The sequence below is a fragment of the Coenobita brevimanus genome, chromosome 98 (genome assembly GCF_032717465.1).
Source record: "Coenobita brevimanus isolate Jiangsu-jjx chromosome 98, ASM3271746v2, whole genome shotgun sequence".
Classification (NCBI taxonomy): Eukaryota; Metazoa; Arthropoda; class Malacostraca; order Decapoda; family Coenobitidae; genus Coenobita; species Coenobita brevimanus.
This window is the reverse complement of record NC_137051.1, coordinates 29,617,485-29,643,125: the sequence shown is the minus strand read 5'-3', so window position 1 is coordinate 29,643,125 and position 25,641 is coordinate 29,617,485. Positions and strand designations below refer to the sequence as shown.

At 40.7% G+C, this 25,641-nt stretch overlaps 1 protein-coding gene across 2 annotated transcripts in view; it reads right to left on the bottom strand.

Annotated features, from left to right (window-relative positions):
* SrpRalpha (signal recognition particle receptor alpha) overlaps window positions 1-25,641 on the bottom strand; it is a 409,651-nt gene that overhangs the window by 4,697 nt on the left and 379,313 nt on the right. For both annotated transcript variants that reach the window (XM_080283804.1, XM_080283805.1), the window contains one exon: window positions 8,202-8,378. In XM_080283804.1, the coding sequence (XP_080139930.1) occupies window positions 8,202-8,378 (177 nt within the window). The remainder of the gene's footprint in view (window positions 1-8,201; window positions 8,379-25,641) is intronic.

Sequence of the window (25,641 nt, the reverse complement as noted above, 5' to 3'; positions counted from 1 at the left end):
GTCAAATGGTGGGTGACAGAGTGACTTGGAGGCGTTTTGTCTGCGGCCACCCTTTGTGGGATTAGGGCGTCGGGCTATAGATAGATAGATAGATAGATAGATAGTATAAAATTAGTGAAGAATAGATGCTAGCTTTACGAATTTGGTAATAAAAGTTAAAAATGGTAATGAAAATTGAGGAGTTTGGTAATGTGGCTGTTACGATCTGGCAACTCTGTTACCCTGCCATCATCAACAGTCACAGCCTAACTCCGATCGAGAGCAGATGCTTATAGCAGTGCAAGCCACAGGTGCTCGTTTTTTGTGAATAAACTGAATAAACTGCAATACCTCGCCACTAGAACACACGGGAATTTACAGTGTTGTGCAGTGTTAAAAAATTAGAATTTAGAGTGCAAAGGATTAACTGTGGACTGCAAACTGACAGTTCAGACCAGTCCAGGAGCCAGGGACTTTTTTGTAAGTACCCAGAATGTTTAATATTGTATAAACTCACCTCTGAAACCTCACTTTATGGTTCTTCTGCATTTATTTCAGTGTCCCTTATTGGTGTGATTTGGGTCTTAAATAGGTGCAATGCATGTCCAGAGGGAGTTGTATAGGTATTTTTCTGAGTTAGGGTCCATAAGTACAAGTCCAGGAGGCTGGGGCCCAATATCCGGACGGGACCACTATCCGGACATGCCTTTGGCTCTATTACATCGGATATTGGAGGGATTACTTATGTATATATATATATATATATATATATATATATATATATATATTGAGCTGGTCAAACCAATATCTTCAACTGATGTATTTCCTGCCATCACTGGCCTCAGTACTAACAAGGCATATGGGCCTATTGAGGTCCCTCCTGTTTTTCTCAAGAACCCTGCTTCTGTGCTTAAATCCTGCCTAGGTAAACTCTTTTGCCTGTGTCTATCAACTTGTACCTTTCCTTCTTGCTGGAAGTTTGCTCTCAGTCAGCCTGTCCCAAAGAAGGGTGATCATTTCCAACCCTCTATCACCCAATTGTTTTAACATCCTGTGTTTCAAAAGTTTTCGAGTCTATTCTTAACAAACTTTCCCATCACAAACTTCTTTCTCATCATCAATATAGGTTCCGCCAGGGACGCTCCACTGGCAATCTTCTCGCCTACCTTTCAGACTCTTGGTCATCCTCCTTTCAGGACTTTAGTTTTGCCATTGCACATGATATCTCAAAGGCTTTTGATCAAGTCTGACATAAATCTTTAATTTCCAAACCGCCGTCCTACAGTTTCTACCTTTCTACAGTATAAGTCCAATTATTCGGCATCTACGGGACCGGGCCAATACTGAGTAACTGGATTTGCCGAATAATCAAAAAACCTACCCACTCAGTACCTTATATGTACTGGTGAAACCTGTCATCAATACTTATTACTTATTACAAAAGTGTTTGGAGAAAGTCTGTATACTGTATGATACTGTAATCAATACAGTACTATACCTGAATCTGAAAAATATAGAAATCAGTGAACATATACAAGTATAATGACACAGTAGGCCTACAAGTTACAGATAACACTTCCTGGACTGTCGAGATTATTTGACATGTCTGCCGAACAATCAAAGACTTTCAAAAATGGGACTGTTTCTCAAATCTGCCAAAATATTGGATCTAACAAATAATCAGCTACCGAATAACTGGACTTTTATTGTATCTGTGCCTTCATCTCTAGCTTCCTTTCTGGTCATTCTATAGCTGCTGTTGTAGACAGTCACCATTCTTCTCCTAGAGCTATCAATAGTGGTGTTCCTCACAACTCAGTCCTACCACCAACTCTCTTCCTTTTATTTATCAATGGCCTTCTAAGGTGTACATCTAACTCTATCCACTCATAAGCTGATGTTTCCAAGCTTCGTCTTTCCATTCTTTTCCCACAGTGTCCAGCTCAGCAATTACTTCAACAAACAAGGGATGACCTGGGGAAGTTCCCCACATACAGCACTTCTCAACAAGGTGGAGTCAAAGGCTTTTCATCTCATTAATCCTTTCAGGTCTCCTGGCCACAATTGTGGCTTTATTGGTACAGGTCTCCTGGCCACGATCATGGCTCGCCTATCTGAGCGCATCTCAAAACTGTGGCGGGAAGCTGGTGAATGTCATCAGTATTTCTCTCAGTATTTACTCATTTTCTGGGTATTGGACAATCAAACTGAGAAGATATAACACAGATTTATGATTTTAGGTTAGCAGGAGTGTACTGTATACAGAAATGCATTTATTTGTGACAACAAAACCCACTCCCTGCACAATTTCCCATCATTATTACGGTTCTTGTATTGTAAATACAGCCCTGATAATTTGCAGACAGATGCAAATTAGTTCCTTATGCATGAATATTATATTTGTTTCTAAATTTACAAACCTTTATTTTTTTGGTCAAAAATGTGATTTTTCAGACTGGACGTGCAAACCTGTTTGCAACTCGAAAGGGTTAACTCTCCTTTTCTTACTGGCTTCCTTCAACCTCTGTCTCTTTGCCACAATGTTGCATCTTTATCTCTTTTCTATTACTACTTGAATGGTCACAGCTCTTCTGAGCTGTCTGCTTGCATCCCTCCACCACTGCAGCGGGCACATAGCACAAGTCTGGCAACAAACTCTCATCCCTTTTCTATCCAACTCTCTAATGCAAGAGTTAACCATTACTTCCAGTCCTTCATGTATGCAACAGGCCAACTCTGGAACTGTCTCCCTCTGTCTGTATTTCCTACTGCCTATGATCTCCAGTTTTTCAAATGCAATGTGTCCTGGCATCTCAAAATGAAACGAATCTTGAATTTTGCTTTCTGTTATCTTGTTTTTGTTTTTTCTGCAAGGGAACAATTTATGGGCTCCTGGCCTTTGGTTCTTTCTTCTTTGCACTGCTAATCTTTACACTAACATGCTCTTTGCCCTTATTTCTCTTTTGCTGCACTCCTTTTCCCCTTACTTGGACCACATAAGTTTCCTTGCACGTGAGGGTCTCTCAGAAGGAGGATGTATCAAAATCCTCCGTGATATATATACTGTATATATATCCTTCCTTCCTCCTATGTCCTTCCTTCCTTCTTTCTTTCCTCTTCCTTCTGCCTATGGGTGACTCTACAATGAGTGACAAGCCAAATGGTTTCCCGTACACCAGGAAATCATTAACTACGCTGGGTGGTAACCATATAACCAAACTACAGCATCAGGTGGTTTAATTAAGGCGCTCCAACCAGACTGAACTTGTGTCGGTTTATATCCAAGGGGTGGTTGGGGTTTATTGCTCACGTAATGCCACTCAGGAATGAGCGAGGGTGGTCACTCTCATCTTAAGTGTCAGAACCAACTTGCCTAGCCCCAGGCTCCTATGCTCCTCACAGGGCAACACAGGATTAGATGATCTATCTATCTATCTATCTATTGCCAGACGCCACAATCCCGTATGGGGTGGCCATTTGACTCTGAGTTATTTGTTTTACAGGGAGGGGGACTAACCCCCCACCAACCTACTTGACACGTAGGGAGTACGTATGGTTTGGTTGTATGGTTACCACCCAGCGTTGTAAATGGTTTCTTGGCTTACAGGAAACCATTTGGCTTGTCACTCAATGTAAAGCCACCTGTAACGGAAAGAAAAGCATTAAGTAGTGACAGGAAAGATGGGAGAAATAGGAAGAGAGTAGGGTAGGCACAGAAAAAGAATGATAAATTCTAAGGAAGAAGTAGGCAGCATTACATCAAGTGAGTGGATGATGGTCGCCACCATCATAATTATATTACAGTAATATGTTACAAGGCTATTAAGGACATGAATGAACATAACAATTTATATCTGTAATATACGCAGTAAGGGAACGGATGTATGGTGCTGTTTTGATACTCTAAGCACTTGCTTGAATATGCTGACTAGCACTGACAGCTTCTTTTCGCAAATGTGCAACTAAGGAGAACACTGAGATGACTGTTTTATGCGTACAAATCCAAAAATTCATTAACTCAGTAAAATGTGATGGCACTGGGTAAACAGATGCTCTCTTACATCTCTCCCAACAAAATTAGGAGAGACAGTGATCAAGTACACTCCTAGAGTATAGGACAGCCCTCGTCCAATAATGTAGCCCGTCCCCACGGGAGCATTTTAATATCCTGAGTTCTTGATAGTATATCTATAGTCCTACATGTCCCAGCTTCCATAATCTAGCACAAACCCATTCTACATAATGAAAATAACTGAATCTAGGAGAGACAAATCAACTGTACTCCCAGAGTAAAGGATAGCCCAATTCTAATAAGTCATCACGGGAGCTTTTTAATAACCTGAGTTCCTGTGGTATCACTGTAGTCCTACATGTCCCAACCTCTATAACTTGGCAGAGACCCATTCTGCTTATTGAAAATATTAGCATGCATCAGAACCCAATTATTTATGTTCACAACTTCAGGGCGTGGGCAACGCTTCCTGAAACTCACCTTCTACCCCCAGCTGTGATGGTATGAGTCAATGAAAAGTGAGTATTTACAGCTAAAAGGTTCTGGCCAATGAAAACAGCTTACTCATGTGATGACATCAACAAATGATGCGCCTGGCCAATGTCTGTAGTCTTGGGCTCAGCCCAGCTCAGGAGTACAATAATAATGTTTGAAGCTGAAAAATGCACAATAATGGCAGGAGTGCTGATTTTCACTGGGGAAGTGATAATGAAACTGCTACAACCAAGTGCACTAGCCAGGGGATCACTGTTGTCATCCTTCAGTATGTGCAACTAGGTGTTAACCTTTGCTTCCATGCATATAATGATCACTTTAGCATATAATAAAGCAAATGAGTTAACAAAGTCTCTGATCTGACCCCAGTTTGCTTACTAAAGCCTCTCAATGACTGCAACCACTCAAAACATATGCTTCCTAAGTGCATATCCTGCTGTACAATGGTAAGGGAACCATGAGACAGTGGCTTTAGGAAGGTTTAAATTGATAAATAAGTGAAAAATTAAGCACTGTACTATAAAGGTACTTCCTAAGGGCATAGCCTACAGGAAAATATAAAGGTACATCACAAACAGGACTGACATTAAAGAGGTTTGAAGGAAGAAAAAAGTATAGCAAATAAGTAATTCAGATATGCTTCCCTAGGGCACAGACTAGTGACATGTCAGTGACACTGTAAAGCTTAAAGCAATAAATAAGTGGGAATTATAGTAAATACCACATACAAAACAATAAATAAGTGAGCAATATGTATCACAGTGACACCCTCTGCTTATGTGAACCAAGCTTGCACAGATTCCCCCAGTGCAGTGCCCAATAGTTGTGCCAATATTCATCCAGGCACCCATTAACCGTGGCCAAATCAGCCAGGCAATTAAAACAAAACTCATATGGCAACATTTATGTAGCCATCTTGCATGTCGGTTCGGCTACAATGAAAATGTGACTACAACTGACCCGCTCTCGATTTGCTACACTATCCCATTAAAAAAGTTTATCATGCAGGCCGAGTGTAATGGGTGTTATCTACAGTTCAGCAGCTTTTTGTGTGACAAGAGCCTGTGTGCTTCCAGTGGTGCCATGCTAGTGACTTTTGCTATAGTTGTGCCCTGTATGCATCTCTCCGAGCCCTGCCAGTGACTCTTGCTAAGGTAGTACAGTGTCAGCATCTCCAGTGGACCCTGACTGCGAAGAGTTTTGAGGGAATGACCTAACACTACTGTAGAGGAATTGGAGGCAAGTTCCACCCTTAGATCCCAAATTTTATTCATCCAACTTGGAGTTGTCAATTTTTTATACAGTATGTCATGCCCTTAGAAAGCATATCTGTGGTCTAGTTTTTGGTAAGCAAATAGGGGTCAGGCTGGAGACTTGGTTAACACACTCCCTTTATTATAATGGGTTAAGAGGCCTGTTTACACAGACTCCTTGTATGTGGTCAGCCAGGCCTGTTTACACAGACTCCTTGTATGCGATCAGCCTGGCCTGTTTACACAGACTCCTTGTATCGGTCAGCCAGGTTCATAATTTTACCTGTTAAAGTGAAGAGGTCACTATACAGTACTCATATATTTCCTAAAGGCTTGGCTTACTGCATGATGATAAAGCTGACATAAAGCACTGACATTAAAGAGAATGAAAACTACTATTATGTGGGAAATAAGCACCTCACTGCACACTCAGCATTCTTTTAACATGTATACAGTAGTGCACCAACTTTCGCTACAGCAGGATTCGCGGAATCCACTTTCGCGGCATGCACCAAATATTCCCTAACTTCCACTTTCACTTGAAAAAAATCGATTTTCGCGCACAAATTTTGGGTTTGGGACAATATTTTGAACTTTGAATTTCCTGCACCGCCCGCCCGCAACCCACCGCCATCTTGAATGACGTCATATCAACACTCTGTCCACCCATTCCCGCCATTGTGTACGAGCGTGCTAGCTCCATTGTGTTGGATTCTCACGGTTCAATGGCCTCTACTATACCTGGTAGTGTGGGGAAAGGGCCTGGTGGTGTAGGGGGAGAGCCTGGTGGTGTGGGGGGAGAGCCTGGTGGTGTGGGGGGAGGGCCGGGAGGCAGTGGTGGTGATAAAAAGTGGCCGGGACATTCAAAGTCGGGAGGAAAGGCCAAGGCTAAAAGAGAGTATCGTGTTGGAGTGAAGAAATGGCAGTATAATAATGAAATGAAAAGGAAGATAGTTGAGCACATGGACAAGGGCGCAAAAAACAGTGAAATCTGCCGTATATTTGACATCCCAGAATCAACAGTGCGTAGTATGAGGAAACAGCATGGTGGTAGCGAGGCAGCAAGAGGTGGTGCCAATACGTCTGGCGTGGCTAAATAAGCCCGCCACGCGCCTCGGATACTTACCCCCAACATCCATTAAACACCTCAACCTGGTCTCTGTGGAATGTTTCTCCTCATATAATGTGTACTGTACAGTTTTTATTGTTTGTATCTCACAATGCAATGTACAATAGTGATTTGATGTACTGTATTGCAAGTGAAAATGAAAATCTGATGTTACTTTAGGATAACCGGGAACCAATTAGCCTTTTTGCCATAAAGACAATGCCCCAACTTTCGCTAATTTCACTTTCGCGCATTATTTTTGGACCCAATTAGGCGCGAAAATTGGTGCCCCACTGTATGGTGTTCCTGTCTGCACTTTGAGTTGCCATGCACTGTGACTCTGTGTATACTTTCTGTGTCCAATAAAGCAGAACTTTAATTAACTGGTGTCCAAATATCTAAGAACTCCAAGCAAATCAAGAGTTCAGAGGGAACATTACAAAACAAAACAAAAATACATAAAAGAAAAAAGTCTATCTATCTATTGCCCGACGCCATAATCCCGTAAGGGATGGCCTTTGACTTTGAGTTGTTTGTTTTATGGGGAGGGGCACTAACCCTCCACCAACCCACTTGCTGACACATAGGGAGCAAGTATGGTTTGGTTATATGGTTACCACCCAGTGTTGTAAATGGTTTCTTGGCTTACAGGAAACCATTTGGCTTGTCACTCAATGTAATGCCACCTGTAAAGGAAAGAAAAGCAATAAGAAGTGACAGGAAAGATGGGAGAAACAGGAAGAGAGGAAGGCAGGCACAGAAAAAGAATGATAAAGGCTATGGAAAAAATAGGCAGCACTACATCAAGCAAGTGGATGATGGTCACCACCACCTACCACCAAGAAGAAAGTGAATATTTAAAAAAAAACTGACTTCATATGACCACTTTAAAACTGAGTCTGCAGATGGTCCTCACCCCACACACACTGTTCAAGAATGCTACTGTCTGGTGACAACTCCATTCCTGCCACCATCTCGTATTTCTGTAAATGAACTAATGCTTCTCATTTACAACCTAGCTGCATCCAACACAAGACTGTACAGTGCAAACCATCTCCACATAAGTGTTTGGTTAAACATTAAAAACTAAAAATAATAAAAATTTAAAAAACAAACAACCTACATGACATCTGCAAAAAAATACTTCAAATGTGGTGCATTAGCTCTCTGTGCAATGTCTTCATGTCTAATACCATATACTGTGATGTCAACACAAATTTACCCCCTGAATTATGCAAGGTATATACAAAATATCCAGTACAGTATAAGAAATATAAATTTTTCTATGACAGATATATCTTTATAACAATAACAAACAGAATTATCCAAGTAAATGATATAAGGCTCTACCTACCTTGTCATCAATGGTGTCAAATTTAGTAAGAAGAATGCCATCAATGACCTGGGGTGAAGAGGAGGTGGAATGGTCAGCCAGGGCACGGTTGAATTTTACAAGCTGATCCACTGCCTCATTACCCACCAGTGCCTCTCCCACAAACAGGGTCAGGTCAGGCTCGTTTACCATGATCAACTGAGGAGAAATACTCTCATATCAACATGAAAATACAAGTACAGTAAACCCTCTCTAATTCAAACCCAAATAATTCGGAAATCAGTTAATTCAGTTCTATTTTGACCACCAGACAAATAATATTAATTTGGACAGAAATTCGAATTAAGCGAGACAAGCCCGAAAATTGATTCAGTGTTAAGAGGATGTGAACAGTTTTTGTGGTGATAAGGTTAGTAATAAAAGTAATTTTTAAGAACTATACAGTACTTTCGGTACAGTTAGGTGTACTGTACTCTGCTACTGTGTTGCATGACTTCATTATCAAGGGTTGACACTATCTTATTTATTGTATTGTGCACTCTTTGAGTATAAATTAATAATATACTGTACTGTTCAATGTTTTTGTGAAATAGCCATGTTTTAGTGAGCAGGGGTGTGATTTGGGGATAAGGGCAAGCATGAGCTCCAATAATTCGGATTTTTGGATAATTCGACACAGTGTTCTCCCTAATTAATCTGAATTATACAGGGTTTACTGGAATGCAGTTTTTTCTAATAAGGCTATAAAAATATCAAACTGGTGATTATATGGTAGCTATGCAAATACTGTATGTCCTCTTAATACATAACACCATACAGCATAATATTAGATGTTGACATTACATTCATAAGAAAATAAAAAAAACTGCCCAGAGTTGCACTGCTGCCTGTAAAACTGATCTGCCAGTTTCATCCAATTTACAGTACTAATTGTAATGAAAAAGTTGTGATACTGTGAACAACATTCTTGACTTACAAGTGGACCTGACTGTTGTAATAACTAGCTTATCTACTGCCTGATGCTAATCTTTGCATCTCATCTTAAGTAGCTGCAATAAAAACAGAGTACAGTTAACTCCTGCAATTTGCAAGGGTTACGTACTGGACCCCTCCCCCAGCGAATGGGTGAAATCCATGAATAATCTGTACCTTCCACAAAATCACTGGTTTCACTATTTTAAATATCCCCATTATGGTACCTACAGACCCACTATGGGACCTGTAAATGCATTTTATGGCACATTAATACCCCCTAAAATGATAGTACATGATGATACACAAGCCTTTCTGGGTACGGGGCACTGCACTCATCCATGCGATGATGACGAAGAGAATGCGGTGCAGTACATGAAGGACAATGAATGATGAATATTTTGTACTGCATGGCAGGATGTGCTCTAGTTGAGCAAAAAAATCACTTATGAAGCACTAGGAACAGTTGATGCCGTAGGAAAAGCAGGAAATATATTTCTGTGAATTTTTGAAATAATTTCCCTTAAAAATCCACAAACATGTGAACCCACAAATAGCAGGGGTTGACTGTATCATGCAAGTTCCCAGTTGCTCATGTCTGCCCATCTTTCTTTGACCATTCACTACACTACTTCCATCCAACCCAACCACATGACCAGACATGGGTAACGCAAACGAAAACTCAATTTCGCAACGCAAATCCCCAAACAACTACCTTCCACAACCGCAAATCCACAAAATTTTTAAAATTTGTGATTCCGCAAATGCAAAAACACAAACACAAACCATTTTTATCCCTTTCAATACCACGGAATCAGCTTTATTTTATTCTGGATACCAATAGAGGATTACGATTAGGATGATATTTTACATAATTATGGGGTTAAAAATCACCTCTAGTTACTCATCTACTACAATTATATCCTTATTTACCCTGTTCTGACTAACGATAAGTGAGTTTATGAAGTGGTAGGTGGGGGTGCCCATCATCAACCTACTTAGTGTAGTGGTACTCTGTTTTTAGGGTAGCTCTACACTGAGTGAGAAACCAAATGATTTCCTGTAAACCATACAACACTGCGTGGTAACCTTATAACTAACCAATATGTGTTCCCTACATGACAACAAGTGGGTTAGCGGAGGGTTAGTGCTCCTCCCCGGAAAACAAGTACTGTACTGTAACTAAAAATACGAACAAGAAGCCTCAGACTAGGACTGATCAACAGGTGATGACTAAGGGCTGAACAAAGGACATGGTATGGATTACAACATGGAAAGTAATGGGTGCAAATGATGAGGTGAGATATTGTCCAGGTGCCTCAGGGATGTACAGTATGTGGAGTAACTGAAACTAAATGGTGAGGTAAGAGTGTGAGAGAATGGGAGTATGGATGGGGTATATGCGCAGGAGTGGGTGAGAATGAAAGGGTAAAAGAAAGAGTTTGTATTTTGTGTGCAAGAGATAGAAGGAGAATATAAGAGAGAATGGATCCATTAGCACAAGGATTGTGTGGGTATGATTGAAAGTTGGACTACAAATGTGGAAGATCGTGTGTGTGCATGCGCCAACACAAGATTGTGCAAGCAGAGTGAAAGAAGATTTCTGGACAAATGTGGATGCATTCATGGAAAGTTTAAAAGGAATGACAGTGTTTTTGACTGGAGATATGAATGGAAAAGCTGGGAATGTGAAGGTGGCTGGAGTAGTTGGTGTGTGGGGTGTGCCTGCAGAAGTGGATGAGAATGGCTGTGTTCTAGTGGACATTTCTGCTGGGAGGGGGTTGGTGAGACCCAATACCCTCTTCAAACACAAAATGATCCACAGGTATACGTGGCGAGTGATGAGAAGGGTAGTGAACTGAATGAATGGAAGGCAATGATTGATTATGTGTGTGTGGATGATAGAATGAGACAGTGTGAAAAGGATGCAAGAGCATATACTGCAGAGGTTGGAGGAGTGGACTTTCTGACTACCTCTTGGTGGTGGTGAAAGTCAAGGTTGAAATGAAGCGGAGGAACAGAAGAAGAGAAGGACAGGAGGAAGTAGTTCTTACAAGAAGGGTGGAAAGGTTGCAAGAGGATAAAAAATGGCAGAATATAAGAGAAAAGTGGAGGAGAGATTGGGTAAATATAATTTGGAGCAGATGAGGGACGTTGATGGTGTGTGCAAGATATTCACAGAAGAAATCTGTGCAGCATGAGAGGTGGTGTGTGGGGTGAAGAGAAGAAGAAAGGGGGTGCAAGGAACAGCATGGTGGAATTAAGAGGTGAGATGGGCTGTGGCACAAAAAAAAGAAAGCATATACTAAGTGGATGAGAAACAAGGGTGTGGAGGATGTTGAGAGACAGAAGAGAGAGTTATATGTAGAGTAGGGTGGATCGTTTTTACACGTTTTTAGAAATTCAAAATCCAATAGTGTTCAAAAGTTGTGTACCCATGAGAAAAAAATTACTGTGAAATATCAAGTTTCTACAACAATATCTTCTGCCTCCCCAAGGTGCACAAACTTTGCAAAATTCAAGATAATATATGATACATTTTGGACTTTTTAACTAGTATACTAAGCAGGGCATAAATCATATAGCAATAGTTATAAATATTTCCTAGTTTGCTTCCTAAACATACAGAAAAAAGTTGCTCTTTACTCTCAACTCAGTACAGCCATCTCCATAAATCAAGATCTAGCTACAATCAGTGAATGGGGACAAAACAACCTTGTCTCTTTTAATGCTAGTAAAACTAAATATATACAGTTTACTAATAGACAGATATTGCCAGATTCGTACATTACCTTCAGTGCTACTAATATTCCCATCTCCAAAAGTATTGAAATTCTTGGTGTCTCACTTAACAGTGCCCTCAGCTGGACCTCTCATGTCAGATCACTTGCTAAAACCGCCTCAAAGAAACTTGGATTATTGTACAGAGTCTGTAACTTCTTCGCCGATGAGCAGTTGGCTATAATTTATAAGAGTCATGTGCGCTCTCAGCTTGAATATTGCTCACCCTTGTGGAATGGTTGTGGAGAGGTTGCATTAAGACAACTAGACAAAATTCAGAATAAAGCTGTTAGAATCATTAACAACCCTGCCATTACATATAAACTACCTCCCCTGCAAGTAAGAAGGAATGTTGCCTCCCTTGCATTATTTTACAGATATTTTTTTGGCAAATGCTCAGACGAAGTTGCGTCCATGGTGCCACCTCTCCATACCTTCCCTCGTGCTACACGGTCATCTGGTAGCGGTCATGACTGGAATGTCACTCAACCATATTGCAGAACTTCTGCCTATCAGAATTCTTTCATTCCCCGAACTGCATCTCTCTGGAACTCGCTTCCCCAGAGTTGTTTTCCTCCAAATTTCAACCCACAACTGTTCAAGTCTAACTGTTACAGATATTTTATGAATAGAGGATACCAGTAATCTGGTGTATGGATTTTTTTTTTTTTCCCCATTTGTTTTTCCTTCCTCCGTTCTGTTATTAAAAAAAAAAAATAATAATAAAAGAAATAATATCTTCTGCCTCCCCAAAGCATCAGTTTATAAACAAATTTTCCTGAAATAACCATTTTTTCATAATATTTCTAAAAATCACAATAGAGCCCAAAACGCTTCTAATAGTTGAAAATATACTATTGGGTAACATACATGTCTGTATTTCAAGTCTCAGTGCTGTAGTCTAATATCTTCTACCTCCCCAGATAGGCTTCATGTCATAACATGTCACTACATGTTTCCTCTTCTCTCACTGTCAGTCAGTCTTTACTTGTCTGCTCCCTACGGAAAGGTCTGATTTGATTCAGAGGGTGGCCTGCCACGAAACAAGACTTGCAAGTATGTGTCCCATTTTTGGGACACCAGATGATTTAAATATGAACTCTCTCCCAATATATCATGATGTAATGAGATATTATTTTTATGTACGGCAAAATCTGAAGACTTCTAAAAAGGAGCCAACATTTTCTGAGATAAGTGTTGCTGTCATTTCAAAGGTGAAGTCTGTGTGGCAGCGAGCTTCAATTCCAACTGTGTCTGATGAACGAGTTAGGCAGATGTTGAAAAGCTATCACAACAAATACAACATATTACAAAAGCCAGGAAAAGAAAGGAAGGACATTAAGACTTACCAAGAGAAAGTATAAGCTTTTCAAAAAGATGCTTTGGACAGATTATTTGATATTACAGCTTGCAAATGTAAGGACTTCAAGACCTGCAAGTGTGAGAAGGAGAAAAGAGTACAACAAATGGAGCAAGAATTTTTAGTGGACCAGAGAACAAAGAGAAAAATGGTTATTGGATCCTTAGATGCTACCACAACTAAAAGAAATGTAAAACGACTGAGTAGAAAACAAACAATGCCGGGACCAAGTTCAAACACCGACTCCTGTGAAATTGAATTGTATTGTAGTACAAGTTCAGCAAGTGAAGATGATGAAGATGATTTTGCTCAACATCTGCCTGCTAGAGCAAAACAGGCAGATGTTGAGCAAAATCATCTTCATCATCTTCACTTGCTGAACTTGTACTACAATACAATTCAATTTCACAGGAGTCGGTGTTTGAACTTGGTCCCAGTATTGTTTGTTTTCTACTCAGTCGTTTTACATTACTTTTAGTTGTGGTAGCATCTAAGGATCCAATAACCATTTTTCTCTTTGTTCTCTGGTCCACTAAAAATTCTTGCTCCATTTGTTGTACTCTTTTCTCCTCACACTTGCATGTCTTGAAGTCCTTACATTTGCAAGCTGTAATATCAAATAATCTGTCCAAAGCATTTTTTTGAAAAGCTTATACTTTCTCTTGGTAAGTCTTAATGTCCTTCCTTTCTTTTCCTGGCTTTTGTAATATGTTGTATTTGTTGTGATAGCTTTTCAACATCTGCCTAACTCGTTCATCAGACACAGCTGGAATTGAAGCTCGCTGCCACACAGACTTCACCTTTGAAATGACAGCAACACTTATCTCAGAAAATGTTGGCTCCTTTTTAGAAGCCTTCAGATTTTGCTGTACATACAAATAATATCTCATTACATCATGATATATTGGGAGAGAGTTCATATTTAAATCAACTGGTGTCCCAAAAATGGGACACATACTTGCAAGTCTTGTTTCGTGGCAGGCCATCCTCTGAATCAAATCAGACTTTTCTGTAGGGAGCAGACAAGTAAAGACAAGTAAACATACATAAAATAACAGACAAGTAAAAACTGACTGACAGTGAAAGAAGAGGAAACATGTAGTGACATGTCATGACATGAAGCCTATCTGGGGAGGTAGAAGATATTAGACTACAGCACTGAGACTTGAAATACAGACATTTATGTTGCCCAATAGTATATTTTCAACTATTAAAAGCATTTTTGGCTCTATTGTGATTTTTAGAAATATTATGAAAAAATGGCTATTTCAGGAAAATTTGTTTATAAACTGATGCTTTGTGGAGGCAGAAGATATTATTTAGTAAAGAGCAACTTTTTTCTGTATGATTAGGAAGCAAACTAGAAAATATTTATAACTACGGTATTGCTATATGATTTATGCCCTGCTTAAAATAGTTAAAAAGTCCAAAATGTATCATATATTTTCTTGAATTTTGCAAAGTTTGTGCACCTTGGGGAGGCAGAAGATGTTGTTGTAGAAACTTGATATTTCACAGTAACTTTTTTCTCATGGGTACACAACTTTTGAACACTATTGGATTTTGAATTTCTAAAAAAGTGTAAAAATGATCCACCCTAATGTAGAGAGGAAGACAGCAGTGAAAAGATTAGTAAGAAAGAGTAAGGAGAGAGTGGATGAGGAATTTGGAAGGAATTTGAGTGTAAAGTGAAGGGAATGTAAGAAAATGTTCTGGAATGAGGTATAGAGAGTTAGACATGGTGGCAAAGAGGCTAGTTGAGGAGTGAGAGAGAAAAATGGGAGAAAAGGTGAGCAGATGGAGAGAATACTTTAAGGAATTGTTGAACATAGAGAATGAAAGTAATGTGAGTATAAGTGGCTTGGGAATGGCTGGGAGGAGGAGGGATGTGAAAAGAGAGGAATAAATCAATAGCATGGAAGTTGTGGAAGCAATGAACAAAGTCAGAGAAGGAAAAGACCCAGGAACTGATATTGTGGTGATAGGCTGAATTATGGAGGAGAGATAGTAGTAGAATGGATGTGGAAGATGTGCAGATTGGCCTGTGAGAAAGATAAAGTCCCGGAGGATTGGAAGTCAGGTATAATTATTCCCCTGTACTATGGAAAAGGAGAAAAAGATGTGTGTGGTAATCAAAAGGGCATTTGTCTTTTTAGTGTAATAGGAAAAGTATATAGTAGGATACTTACTCACAGAGTTAGGGAAATAACAGAGGAATTAGTTTGAGAAGAACAGAGATTTTAGGAAGGGAAGAGGTTGTGTAGATCAGATTTCATTCTTAGGTCTTTAGTGGAAAAGTTTCTAGAGAAAAGAAACAAGTTGTATGCAGCCTTCATGGATTTGGAAAAAACATATGACTAAGTGGATAGACAAGGATTGTGGAAAGTATTAAGAATATATGCAGTGAAGACTATGTATGAGGGTGCTATGGGTGCAGTGTGTGTGTGGACAGTGAACTGAGTGAGTTTTTCTATTTGAAGGTTGGATTGAAACAGAGTTGTGTCATGTCTCCAAGGCTGTTCAATCTGTATATGGATAGGGTTATAAAAGAGATACAAGGTAGGGCAGTGGATGCTGAAGCAGCCCTAATGAGAGAGAGCAATGTGTGGAAGCTCCCTGTACTGCTGTTTGCAGATGATACTGTGTTGTTAAGTAAAGACGAAGGGGAGCTGCAAGGCTTGGTGGATGAGCCTGGAAGACTGTGTAAAAAATGGAATCTAAAGGTAAATGTAGGGAAGAGTCTTTATGGTCTTTGAGAGAAATGAAGTCACTGAATGTACAGTGAAGCTGGATGAGGAGGAAACAGAAAATGGAAGTTTAGAGGGAGAAGTGCTTCAAGGGGTACAACAAGGAAGAAAAATTGCTGGTTCTTTAAAAGCAGTGATAAGAAACAGGGAAGTGAGCATGGAAATGAAAAAGTTACCACATGACAGTACTGTAATACCAACTCTATGCAGTGAAGCTTGGACCTTGTTGGAGGGATACAAGTCAAGAGTGAGGGCAGTGGAAATGAGTTATTTGAAAGGAGCATGTGGAGTCACATGGAGAGCCAGACTGACAAATGAGAAAGTGAAGGAGCATTGTGGTGTGGATGTGGATGTGATAGGAAGCCTTAGGAGAAACATACTGAGGTAGTTTGGCCATGTTGAGAGGACTGAGAGTGAGAGACAAAAGAGGAGAGTGTATGTGAGTCAGGTGGAGGGAGGGAGAGGCCAAGGATGAGATGGAGGGATGGAATGGAGAGGTATATGAGAGAGAGGGGTGTGAGCTGGGAGCAGGGCAGTGAAATGGCGGGGTACAGGGCGAGGTGATTTATTTGTGGTCACCCCTTTAGGGATTAATGCGTCTCACAACAGATAGATAGACACTGTCTAAAGTAATGAATGGGATATATAAAATTATAGGTATAGTATACCTAAAATATATATTTCAATTATTATTATTAGTATATCAGACTGTTTTTACTACAAAAAAAGGGCAAATCCTTCACTACCGTAAAGCATATAAATGAATTATATTTTTACACCTACCCGCTGGGGGTAATTTTTTTTTTTCAAGAATACTCCCCTAGTATCCCTGCTTGTCGTAAAAGGTGACTAAAAGGGTTGGCGGAGGGTCAGTGCCCCTCCCCGGAAAACAACTAACTAAAAAGACAAACAGTAAGCCTCGGAAAAGAACTGACCAAAAGATGACGACCAAGGACTGGACAAAGGACATGGTAATCGCAACATGGAATGTAAGGGAACGAATGATGAGATGAAAGAGAAAGAGATTGTTCAGGTGCTTGAGGGTGCAAAAGTTGATGTATGTGGAGTAACTGAAACTAAATGGAAGGGTGAGAGTGTGAATGAATGGGAGTATGGATGAGGTATATGTGCAGGAGTAGGTGAGAATGAGAGGGCAAAAGAAGGAGTGTGTATAGTTGTGAGTAAAAGATGGAAGAAAAACATAAGAGAGTATGGATCAGTTGGGTCAAGGATTGTGTGGGTAAGATTGAAAGTTGGAATACAAATGTGGGCGATTGTGTGTGTGTATGCGCCAACACAAGATCGTGCAAGCAGAGTGAGAGAAGAGTTCTGGACAAATGTGGAAGTGTGCATGGAAAAGTTTGGAAGGAATGAGAGAGTGTTTTTGATCGGTGATATGAATGGTAAAGTAGGGAATGTGAAGGTGGATGGAATAGTTGGTGAGTGGGGCGTGCCTGCTGAGAGAGATAAGAATGGCAGTGCGTTAGTGGACACTTGTGCTGGGAGGGGGTTGGTGATAGCCAATACCCTCTTCAGGCACAAAATGATCCACAGGTATACATGGCTAGTGATGAGAAGGGTGGGTGGTGACCTGAATGAAAGGAAGGCAATGATTGATTGTGTGTGTGTGGGTGAAAGGATGCAAAGATGTGTAATGGATGCAAGAGCTTATAAAGGCTGGGGGAGTGGACTTTCTGACCACTACTTGGTGGTGGCCAGAATCAAGATCCAAATAAAGTGGAGAAACAGAAGAAGGGAAGAACGGGAAGAAGGAGTACTGTATTTGCAAGGAGAGTGGAAAGGTTGGAAGAGGATGAGAAAAAGGCAGAATATAAGAGAAAAGTGGAGGAACGATTGGGCAAATATGAATTGGAGCAGATGGGGGATGTAGGTGTGTGCAGGATATTCACAGAAGAAATATGTGCAGCATGTGATGTGGTATGTGGGATGAAGAGAAGACAGATGGGGGTGCAAGGAACAGCGTGGTGGAATGAAGAGGTGAGACAGGCTGTGGCACAAAAGAAGAAAGCATACAATGAATGGATGAGAAATAGGGGCATGGAAGAAGTTGAGAGGCGGATGAGAGAGTTATATGTAGAAAGGAAGAGAAAAGTGAAAAGATTAGTAAGAGAGAGTAAGAAGAGAGTGCATGAGGAATTTGGAAGGAATTTGAGTGAGGGACTGTAAGAAAATGTTCTGAAAAGAGGTGAAGAAAGTACGACGGGGTGGAACTGAAGTTAGCAGGGGAGTGAAAGATAAAAATGGTAGATTACTAGTGGAGAAGGGAGAAAAAGTGAGCAGATGGAGAGAACACTTTAAGGAATTGTTGAACATAGACGATGGAAGTAATGTGAGTATAAGTTACTGGGGAATGGCTGGGAGAAGGAGGGAGGTGAGAAGACAAGAAGAAATCAGTAAGATAGAAGTTATGGATGCAATGAAGAAAGTCAAATTGGGGAAAGCCCCAGGAACTGATGAAGTGTGTGGTGAAATGCTGAAACATGGGGGAGATACAGTAGTAGAATGGATGTGGAAGATGTGCAGATTGGCCTGGGAGGAAGGTAGAGTCCCGGAGGATTGGAAGTCAGGTATAATTATTCCCTTGTACAAAGGAAAAGGGGAAAAAGAAGTGTGTGGTAATCATAGGGGCATTTGTCTTCTTAGTATAAAAGGAAAAGTGTATGGTAGGATACTCATTGACAGAGTTAGAGAAAGAACAGAGGAATTAGTTGGAGAAGAACAGGGAGGCTTTAGGAAGGGAAGAGGTTGTGTAGATCAGATATTCATTCTTAGATTTTTAGTGGAAAAGTTTCTAGAGAAGGGAAAGAAGCTGTATGCAGCTTTCATGGATTTGGAGAAAGCATATAACAGGGTCGACAGACAAGGATTGTGGAAAGTATATTAAGAATATATGGAGTAGATGGGAAGTTGTTGAATGCTGTGAAGAGTATGTATGATGGTGCTAAGGCTGCAGTGCATGTGGATGGTGAACTGAGGGAATTTTTCTCTTTGAAGGTTGGGTTGAAACAGGGATGTGTCATGTTTCCATGGTTGTTCAATCTGTACATGGATGGGGTAATAAAAGAGGTACAAGGTAGGGTAGTGGATATTGGAGTGACCCTGGTGAGAGAGGGTAGTGTTTGGAAACTCCCTGTACTGTTGTTTGCAGATGATACTGTGTTGTTGAGTGAAGACGAAGGGGAGCTGCAAGGCTTGGTGGATGAGTTTGGAAGAGTGTGTAAGAAACGGACTCTAAAGGTGAATGTAGGGAAGAGTAAAGTGATGGTCTTTGAGAGAGGTGAAGTCAGTGAATGTACAGTGAGGTTGGATGGTGAGGAATTGGAAAATGTGAGTAAGTTTAAGTACTTGGTTAGTGTAATGAGTAAGGATGGAGGTTTTGAGGGTGAAGTGCTTGAAAGGGTACTGCAGGGAAGAAAGGTTGCTGGTTCCTTGAAAGCAATGATAAGAAACAGGGAAGTGAGCATGGAGGTGAAAAAGTTACTACATGACAGTATTGTGATACCAACTCTAACGTATGGAAGTGAAGCTTGGACGTTGTTGGAAGGACACAAGGCAAGAGTGAAAGCAGTGGAAATGAGCTATTTAAGAGGAGCCTGTGGAGTCAAATGGAGAGACAGGCTGACAAATGAGGATATAAAGGAGCGTTGTGGTGTGGATGTGGATGTGATAGGATGTCTTAGGAGGAATACACTGAGGTGGTTTGGCCATGTGGAGAGGATGGAGGGTGAAAGACTGACGAGGAGAGTTTATGTGAGTGAGGTGGAGGCGGGGAGAGGGAGGGGGAGGCTGAGGATGAGATGGAGGGATGGGGTGGAGAGGTATATGAGAGAGGGGGGTGTGAGTTGGGAGCAAGGCAGTGAAATGGCGGGGGACAGGACGACGTGGAGGCGATTTGTTTGTGGCCACCCAGAACGGCATTGAGGCATCTGCCAATAGATAGATAGATAGATAGACTTCACAGCTCACACTTGACAAGTTGACACACTATTCCACCTCTATTCCTGGGCTCTAACCTCAGTCCTCTCTCCTTAGTCACATTCAAACTCCTCCAACAACTGAGACAACTCTAACATACAGTATATCATCTATACTGACACTGCATGGGGAAAGGTGGTTGTCTGGTAAGGAAAATGGTAAAATTGTGTTCAGTTTCATTTTGTATGTTTCTTGTTTAATCTGTTATTTATCCACCTATGTGATTTTGTTGAGATTGAAATACTGGCACTAGCAATGCTATAAGTCTGACAAATTTGAATTTTAGACTAAAGGTCATACTCTAGTTGGAGTGGGAGGCTTCATAGCACATCTTTGCACTTTTCATCTTGTAAATGACTTGTATGCTAAACAAGTCTTTCAGGATCAATGTACAGTGCTCGACAAAAATATTGCACGCCCTGCACCCCTCCTACAAAACAAATCTTTCAACTATGGAAAAACATGTAAATAATGCATTGTAATTACCTTTAATGCTTGGTAGGGTATCCTTTGCGCTTCTTCACGTACCTGAGACGTCATGGAAGTGAAAGGGCGAGGTTCCTCAGGTGCTGAGGTGATATACTTGTCCAGGACTCATGAATGGCAGCTTCCAGCTTAGGCAGAGAGCTCATGTCCTTCCCTTGGAGACTCTTCTTTACGAGGTACCAGGGGTTTTCTATCGGGTTGAGGTCTGGGCTATTGCCCGGCCAGTCTTTCATGAAGGAGACCTCGCAGTCACGAAGCCAATTGGTGACAGATTTGGCTTTATGAGCAGGTGCACCGTCCTGCTGAAACACTTGTGCACCTGTGAGCTCGAAGGACTCACGTAAATGATCACAAAGCGGCTCTAGGTAAACGTCCTGATTCACTCTGCAGTTCTTGGGAAGCACAACAAGCTTCCCCAAACCCTTACCCAAGAAACAACCCCATACCATTAGAGAATCAGGGTGTTTAACTGTGCTCTCCACGTAACTGGGGTCAAGCGGGTCACTACCTCTGCGCCGGTACACACGTGCTCCTCGATTACAGGTAACGATAAACATTGCCTCATCAGACCACAACACTGACAACCATTGGTCCTCACCCCAGGTAAGGTACTTGTTAGCAAAGGCAAGCCTACGAAGTCGCTGGTTATGTGTAAGAAGAGGCTTTCTCACAGGCCTGTGGCTTGTGTAACCAAGTTCATAAACTCTTTGAGAAACAGTGAACACTGAAACCTCGCCAAACACTTCCGGGTTGCTCTCCTTAATTTTCCTTGCACTCACACGAGGATTAGACTCCACTGCACGTTTGAGCACATTAACAGACCTCGGGGAAGTTTTCCTGGGCCTACCAGACTGCGGTTTCTTTGTAGGAACGTCACCACTATTTTCCACTCGGTAACGGGCGCACCACCTCCGCACTGTCGACCGAGCCACACCAACCAAATCACTAATTTCCTTCATGGGGTGGCCTGCCTCCTTTAGAGCAATGATCTGTGATATTATTTCACTCGACAATTCATGGGTAGGGGCCATATTAAAGCAGCGAAAGCCAAAACACTGCGAGTCACTAGGTAAAAAATGGCGCAACAAAACAGAGAGGAGCGGCCTGGTTCCTCTCTCTCACGCAGCCCGCAGGCAACTGAGGCGCCAGCCAACCAGCGCGCAGTAAGGCCTCAGGTTGCCGTGACATCATGTTAGCACCCAAACTTCTGGCTCAGTTTTTTCTCCCAAAAAAGGGTGATTCTTTTTTCGTCAAAAGTATTGCGTGCCTTGATACAGGTGCGCAATACTTTTGTCGAGCACTGTACAGTACAGTAGCGTACATTATATAGTAGCATACATTATATCATCTAAGAAACTGGAAAACACACTGATCATGAATTAGGCGTTGTATTTTTCTTTATTTACTGGGGGGAAAATGCATCTTTACTGGCTTTCATCCTTAGATTCTTATTCCTTACCCTCCTCCCAGGAAGCACATTCAGTATAACATTATGATAATGTTGTGCAGAACCCTCCAATGTAAAGTGCAAAATGACATACTATAACAATGTTATGCTTTAATATTTAATCACGAGTGCGAACGTTGCCCCCTCTTGGCTTATACAGTAGAGTCTTGATTTAAGACAAAAGAAACAACGATCTTACAATAACACGGATATTTAATTTCTCCCATAATTACTTAACCCCTACACCGCGGGCTTGTTTACCAATAACTTGCGTGTGCCGCGGGGTTATTTGGGCTCCGACAGACTCTCAAAAAATATTTGCCAAAAATCAGTTATTAGTCCTAGAATAATAAAATTATATATGCTTATGGCACATACCTTCAGCTTTCTCCTGGAATGATTGTTGAGCCTTCGTCGGTTACCGTAGGACTTGTGGAGACCTCTGAAGTAGGGTAACGAAGTCTCCACTTTACACTTCCCGACAACCCGTAATATGATTACCACAGCCAGATACAAACACTATAAACACTATTCTACAATTTTCAAGTAGTTTGGGATCCATACTAAAAAAAAAAACACTGTGAAAGCAATGGAAATTACGAGCGCGTCTGATTGTCGCACTGGCACTAGTTCGCTCTTGGTAGTCTGTCATTTATTATTCATAAAACCCCACACACTTTATATTTCTATTACTATATAACACTTATATATATCTATAGTCTTTATCCATAAGTTTCCTCCAGTAGTATTAGTTTATTGTCACTGTAGGGATTCAATTTCTTTCAGTAAAATACGTAGCATTCACTTTCTCGTCCTGTATACTGGCATTGAGAGTGAATGTCACTTTCATCTTCACTCTCATAACTCATAGCATTCAGACATGCTAGAGTGAAACTTTCACTTTCATTACTCCTAGGGTATATACTCGTATTCTTATAATACTACTCATTTACATTTCTATTTACGTTCTCTATTTTATTTACGTTATTAACATTTCTATTTTATTTACACTGTGTTGTGCACTGTCACTTGAAATAACTTATAAAACTATTTTCCATTGTTCACGTATATTTACATTCATTACTTTCACTTGCTGTTTACACATTATTTACACATTATTTACAATTCCACTTGCACTGTTTTACTCAATAGAAAGATCGTAGTCACTCTTTTATCAATTGTCAGCCCTTTACCTCTTTCCACACGAGGTTTAGTAGGGGGTAAAGGTCACAGGGCCATTTGTATGGGGGGTGAAAAAAGGCCTTGAAGTCAGCAAGAAGAAACATACGTACTCTCCCTTCGGAAGTTGAGAGAGAACTGAGTGATAACGGAGGACCACCAGCGTAGAGGCCTGCTAGGGGTTATTCAGAGTTACCAATATTACTTCTTGAAACAGCTAAGTCTAGCACTGATATGATTGGCAGGAAATCTAGACAATACATTATAAATTTGGTAGTTCCAGGTGAATGTAAATATCACTTAGGTTGCTCCCTTCCCTCCTTACATGTATATTTATTACGAAAATAGATTAGAGGCCTACTTAGGAGATATATATATTCAGAGCTACCAATGTTATATCTTGAAACAGCTTTGTCTAGCACTGATATGATTGGCAGGAAATCTAGACAATACATTATAAATTAGGTAGTTCCAGGTGAATGTAAATATCACTTAGGGTTCTCCCTTCCCTCCTTGCATGTATATTTATTACGAAAATAGATTATAGAGCATATTTCAAGGGGAAAAAAACAGCGAAAATTAGCGAACGAGTGCACGTGAGGTGTTGTCAGGTGATAATTAGCCAATTCCAGGTGTATGGCACTCTCACTTACCTTATTTCTTTCTTGTATATATTATTTGGTATAAGAATAGGACATAGGGCTTATTTCAATGGATGAAATCAGTGAAAAATTCCAGGGAAGATTTACTTAGCGTAGCACGGCAGGGCAGGCGAGAGGATAGGGTAATGGAGGGGGGGGTAGGGAGGGGTCAAGAACGGGGAGAAATGGCTAAATTGTCAACAATGGATGGGAGTACAGATGAGATTAGGAGTGCTGACTAGTGTTGGACATTGGCAGTACCGATAGATGATACAAGCCCCCACTTGGAAGCCCGGGTGAATTCAAAATAACACAGAATCACAAAAGCGACGCCCCGCGGTATGATCCCTTGCTCCCAAGCGTCACGAAAGTGACGCCCCGCGGTTAAGGGGTTAATAGCACAGTAATATCGCTAAACTGCGCGAGAGAAACTGTATGGGAAATGGGTGTGTTAGGGCATTGGATTTCCAGATGACTGCGTCTGTTTACAAGTCATGTGTTATGCCCTTGTCAGTTGCTGACTGGCTTCCTCGACCTAACCTGACCCACATGACCCATGTCCCATACCACCTGCCACAGCCTGCCTCAGTGTTGTGTGGGCGGTTGCTGCAATGCGAAGTGTTCATTTGCTTATTTCCTTGCTCCTCATTTCTTCTCAGAACTCTGAGCATGTTGTTCCAAACTAACTTTAGTTATACCTAAGCACCCTGAAAGTGCTATGAACACAAGAAAAGTATTTATTCCAAAGGAAAATGTAAAACTGTTGGATGAATGTGTGGTGTGGGAGCTTAAATGCAAACGATCAGACAAATAAAATGAGTCGGGTGTGTTCATGATGTGGATAGTTTCTTTTTTGGAAAAAAATGTTATTGATGAAGGAGCAGTAAAATTCAAGTTTTCGCCTTTAATTCAAAGTGTGAAAAAAAAAGGGGGGGTGCTTTGTGCCCAGTCTTTGTTATAAACTGATGGTCTCTGGTTGAGAAAATTTGGCTTTTATGGAATGGGAAAACACTGTGTGTTAACGTAAACAGTTAGGTAAGATAATTGTGAGAGTTCAGTTCCTGCAAATTATACTGTTATACAAATTATACTGCTCGGCTGACTTGTTTATTATTCAAGATGACTTCATCTGTGTGTATCTGTGAAGTGAGAAGTACACAATCATTCCATGCTGACGACTTCAGTATATATATATTTTCCTTTATTGCTGATGACTGACATTCAAAAATAGTTTCACAATGCTTTTCTTTTTTTTTTAATGGGCACTGAAAGTGATTCCTAGAGAAATATGTGTGATGCTGGGCGGCCACTATTCACGTGTTGGTTGGGTCAGAAGTTTTTGCTTGATTGGTAATGAGGACTTTCAAGAGGCTTAGTGGCAATCTGTGGTGGTTAAAATTTTTTGGGGAGTATTAAGGGGGCAAAACTAGTCAGTTAGGTTAGGTTGGAATGCACTGATGTGTCCAGTCAGCGAGATCGTATGTAAACACACTGTCCTGGGTGTCATAAGGCAGAGATATTTGTAATAACCTTTCTTTAAATATATTTTTAATGAAAAATATGGGGTTCCTAGAACCTAACCCTCTATTTTAAATGTAAATATATGTCAACTTTTAGTGCGAAATTGATTTTGCACAAAGTTCTGCATAACCAATCTCGAATTGTGTGAAGACTGTACTGTACCCATTTTCATTCCTTTCCTGAGAGCTTGGTATGAAGCCAGTGAATATCAAAGAGATGAATCTGATCTTCAGCAGTTCTCCCTCTCTCTATACTGTACAGCACTTCTTTTTGAAGGAATCATAAAATAATAATGATAAATGCTATTGTACATCATATCATAGGTGAATTT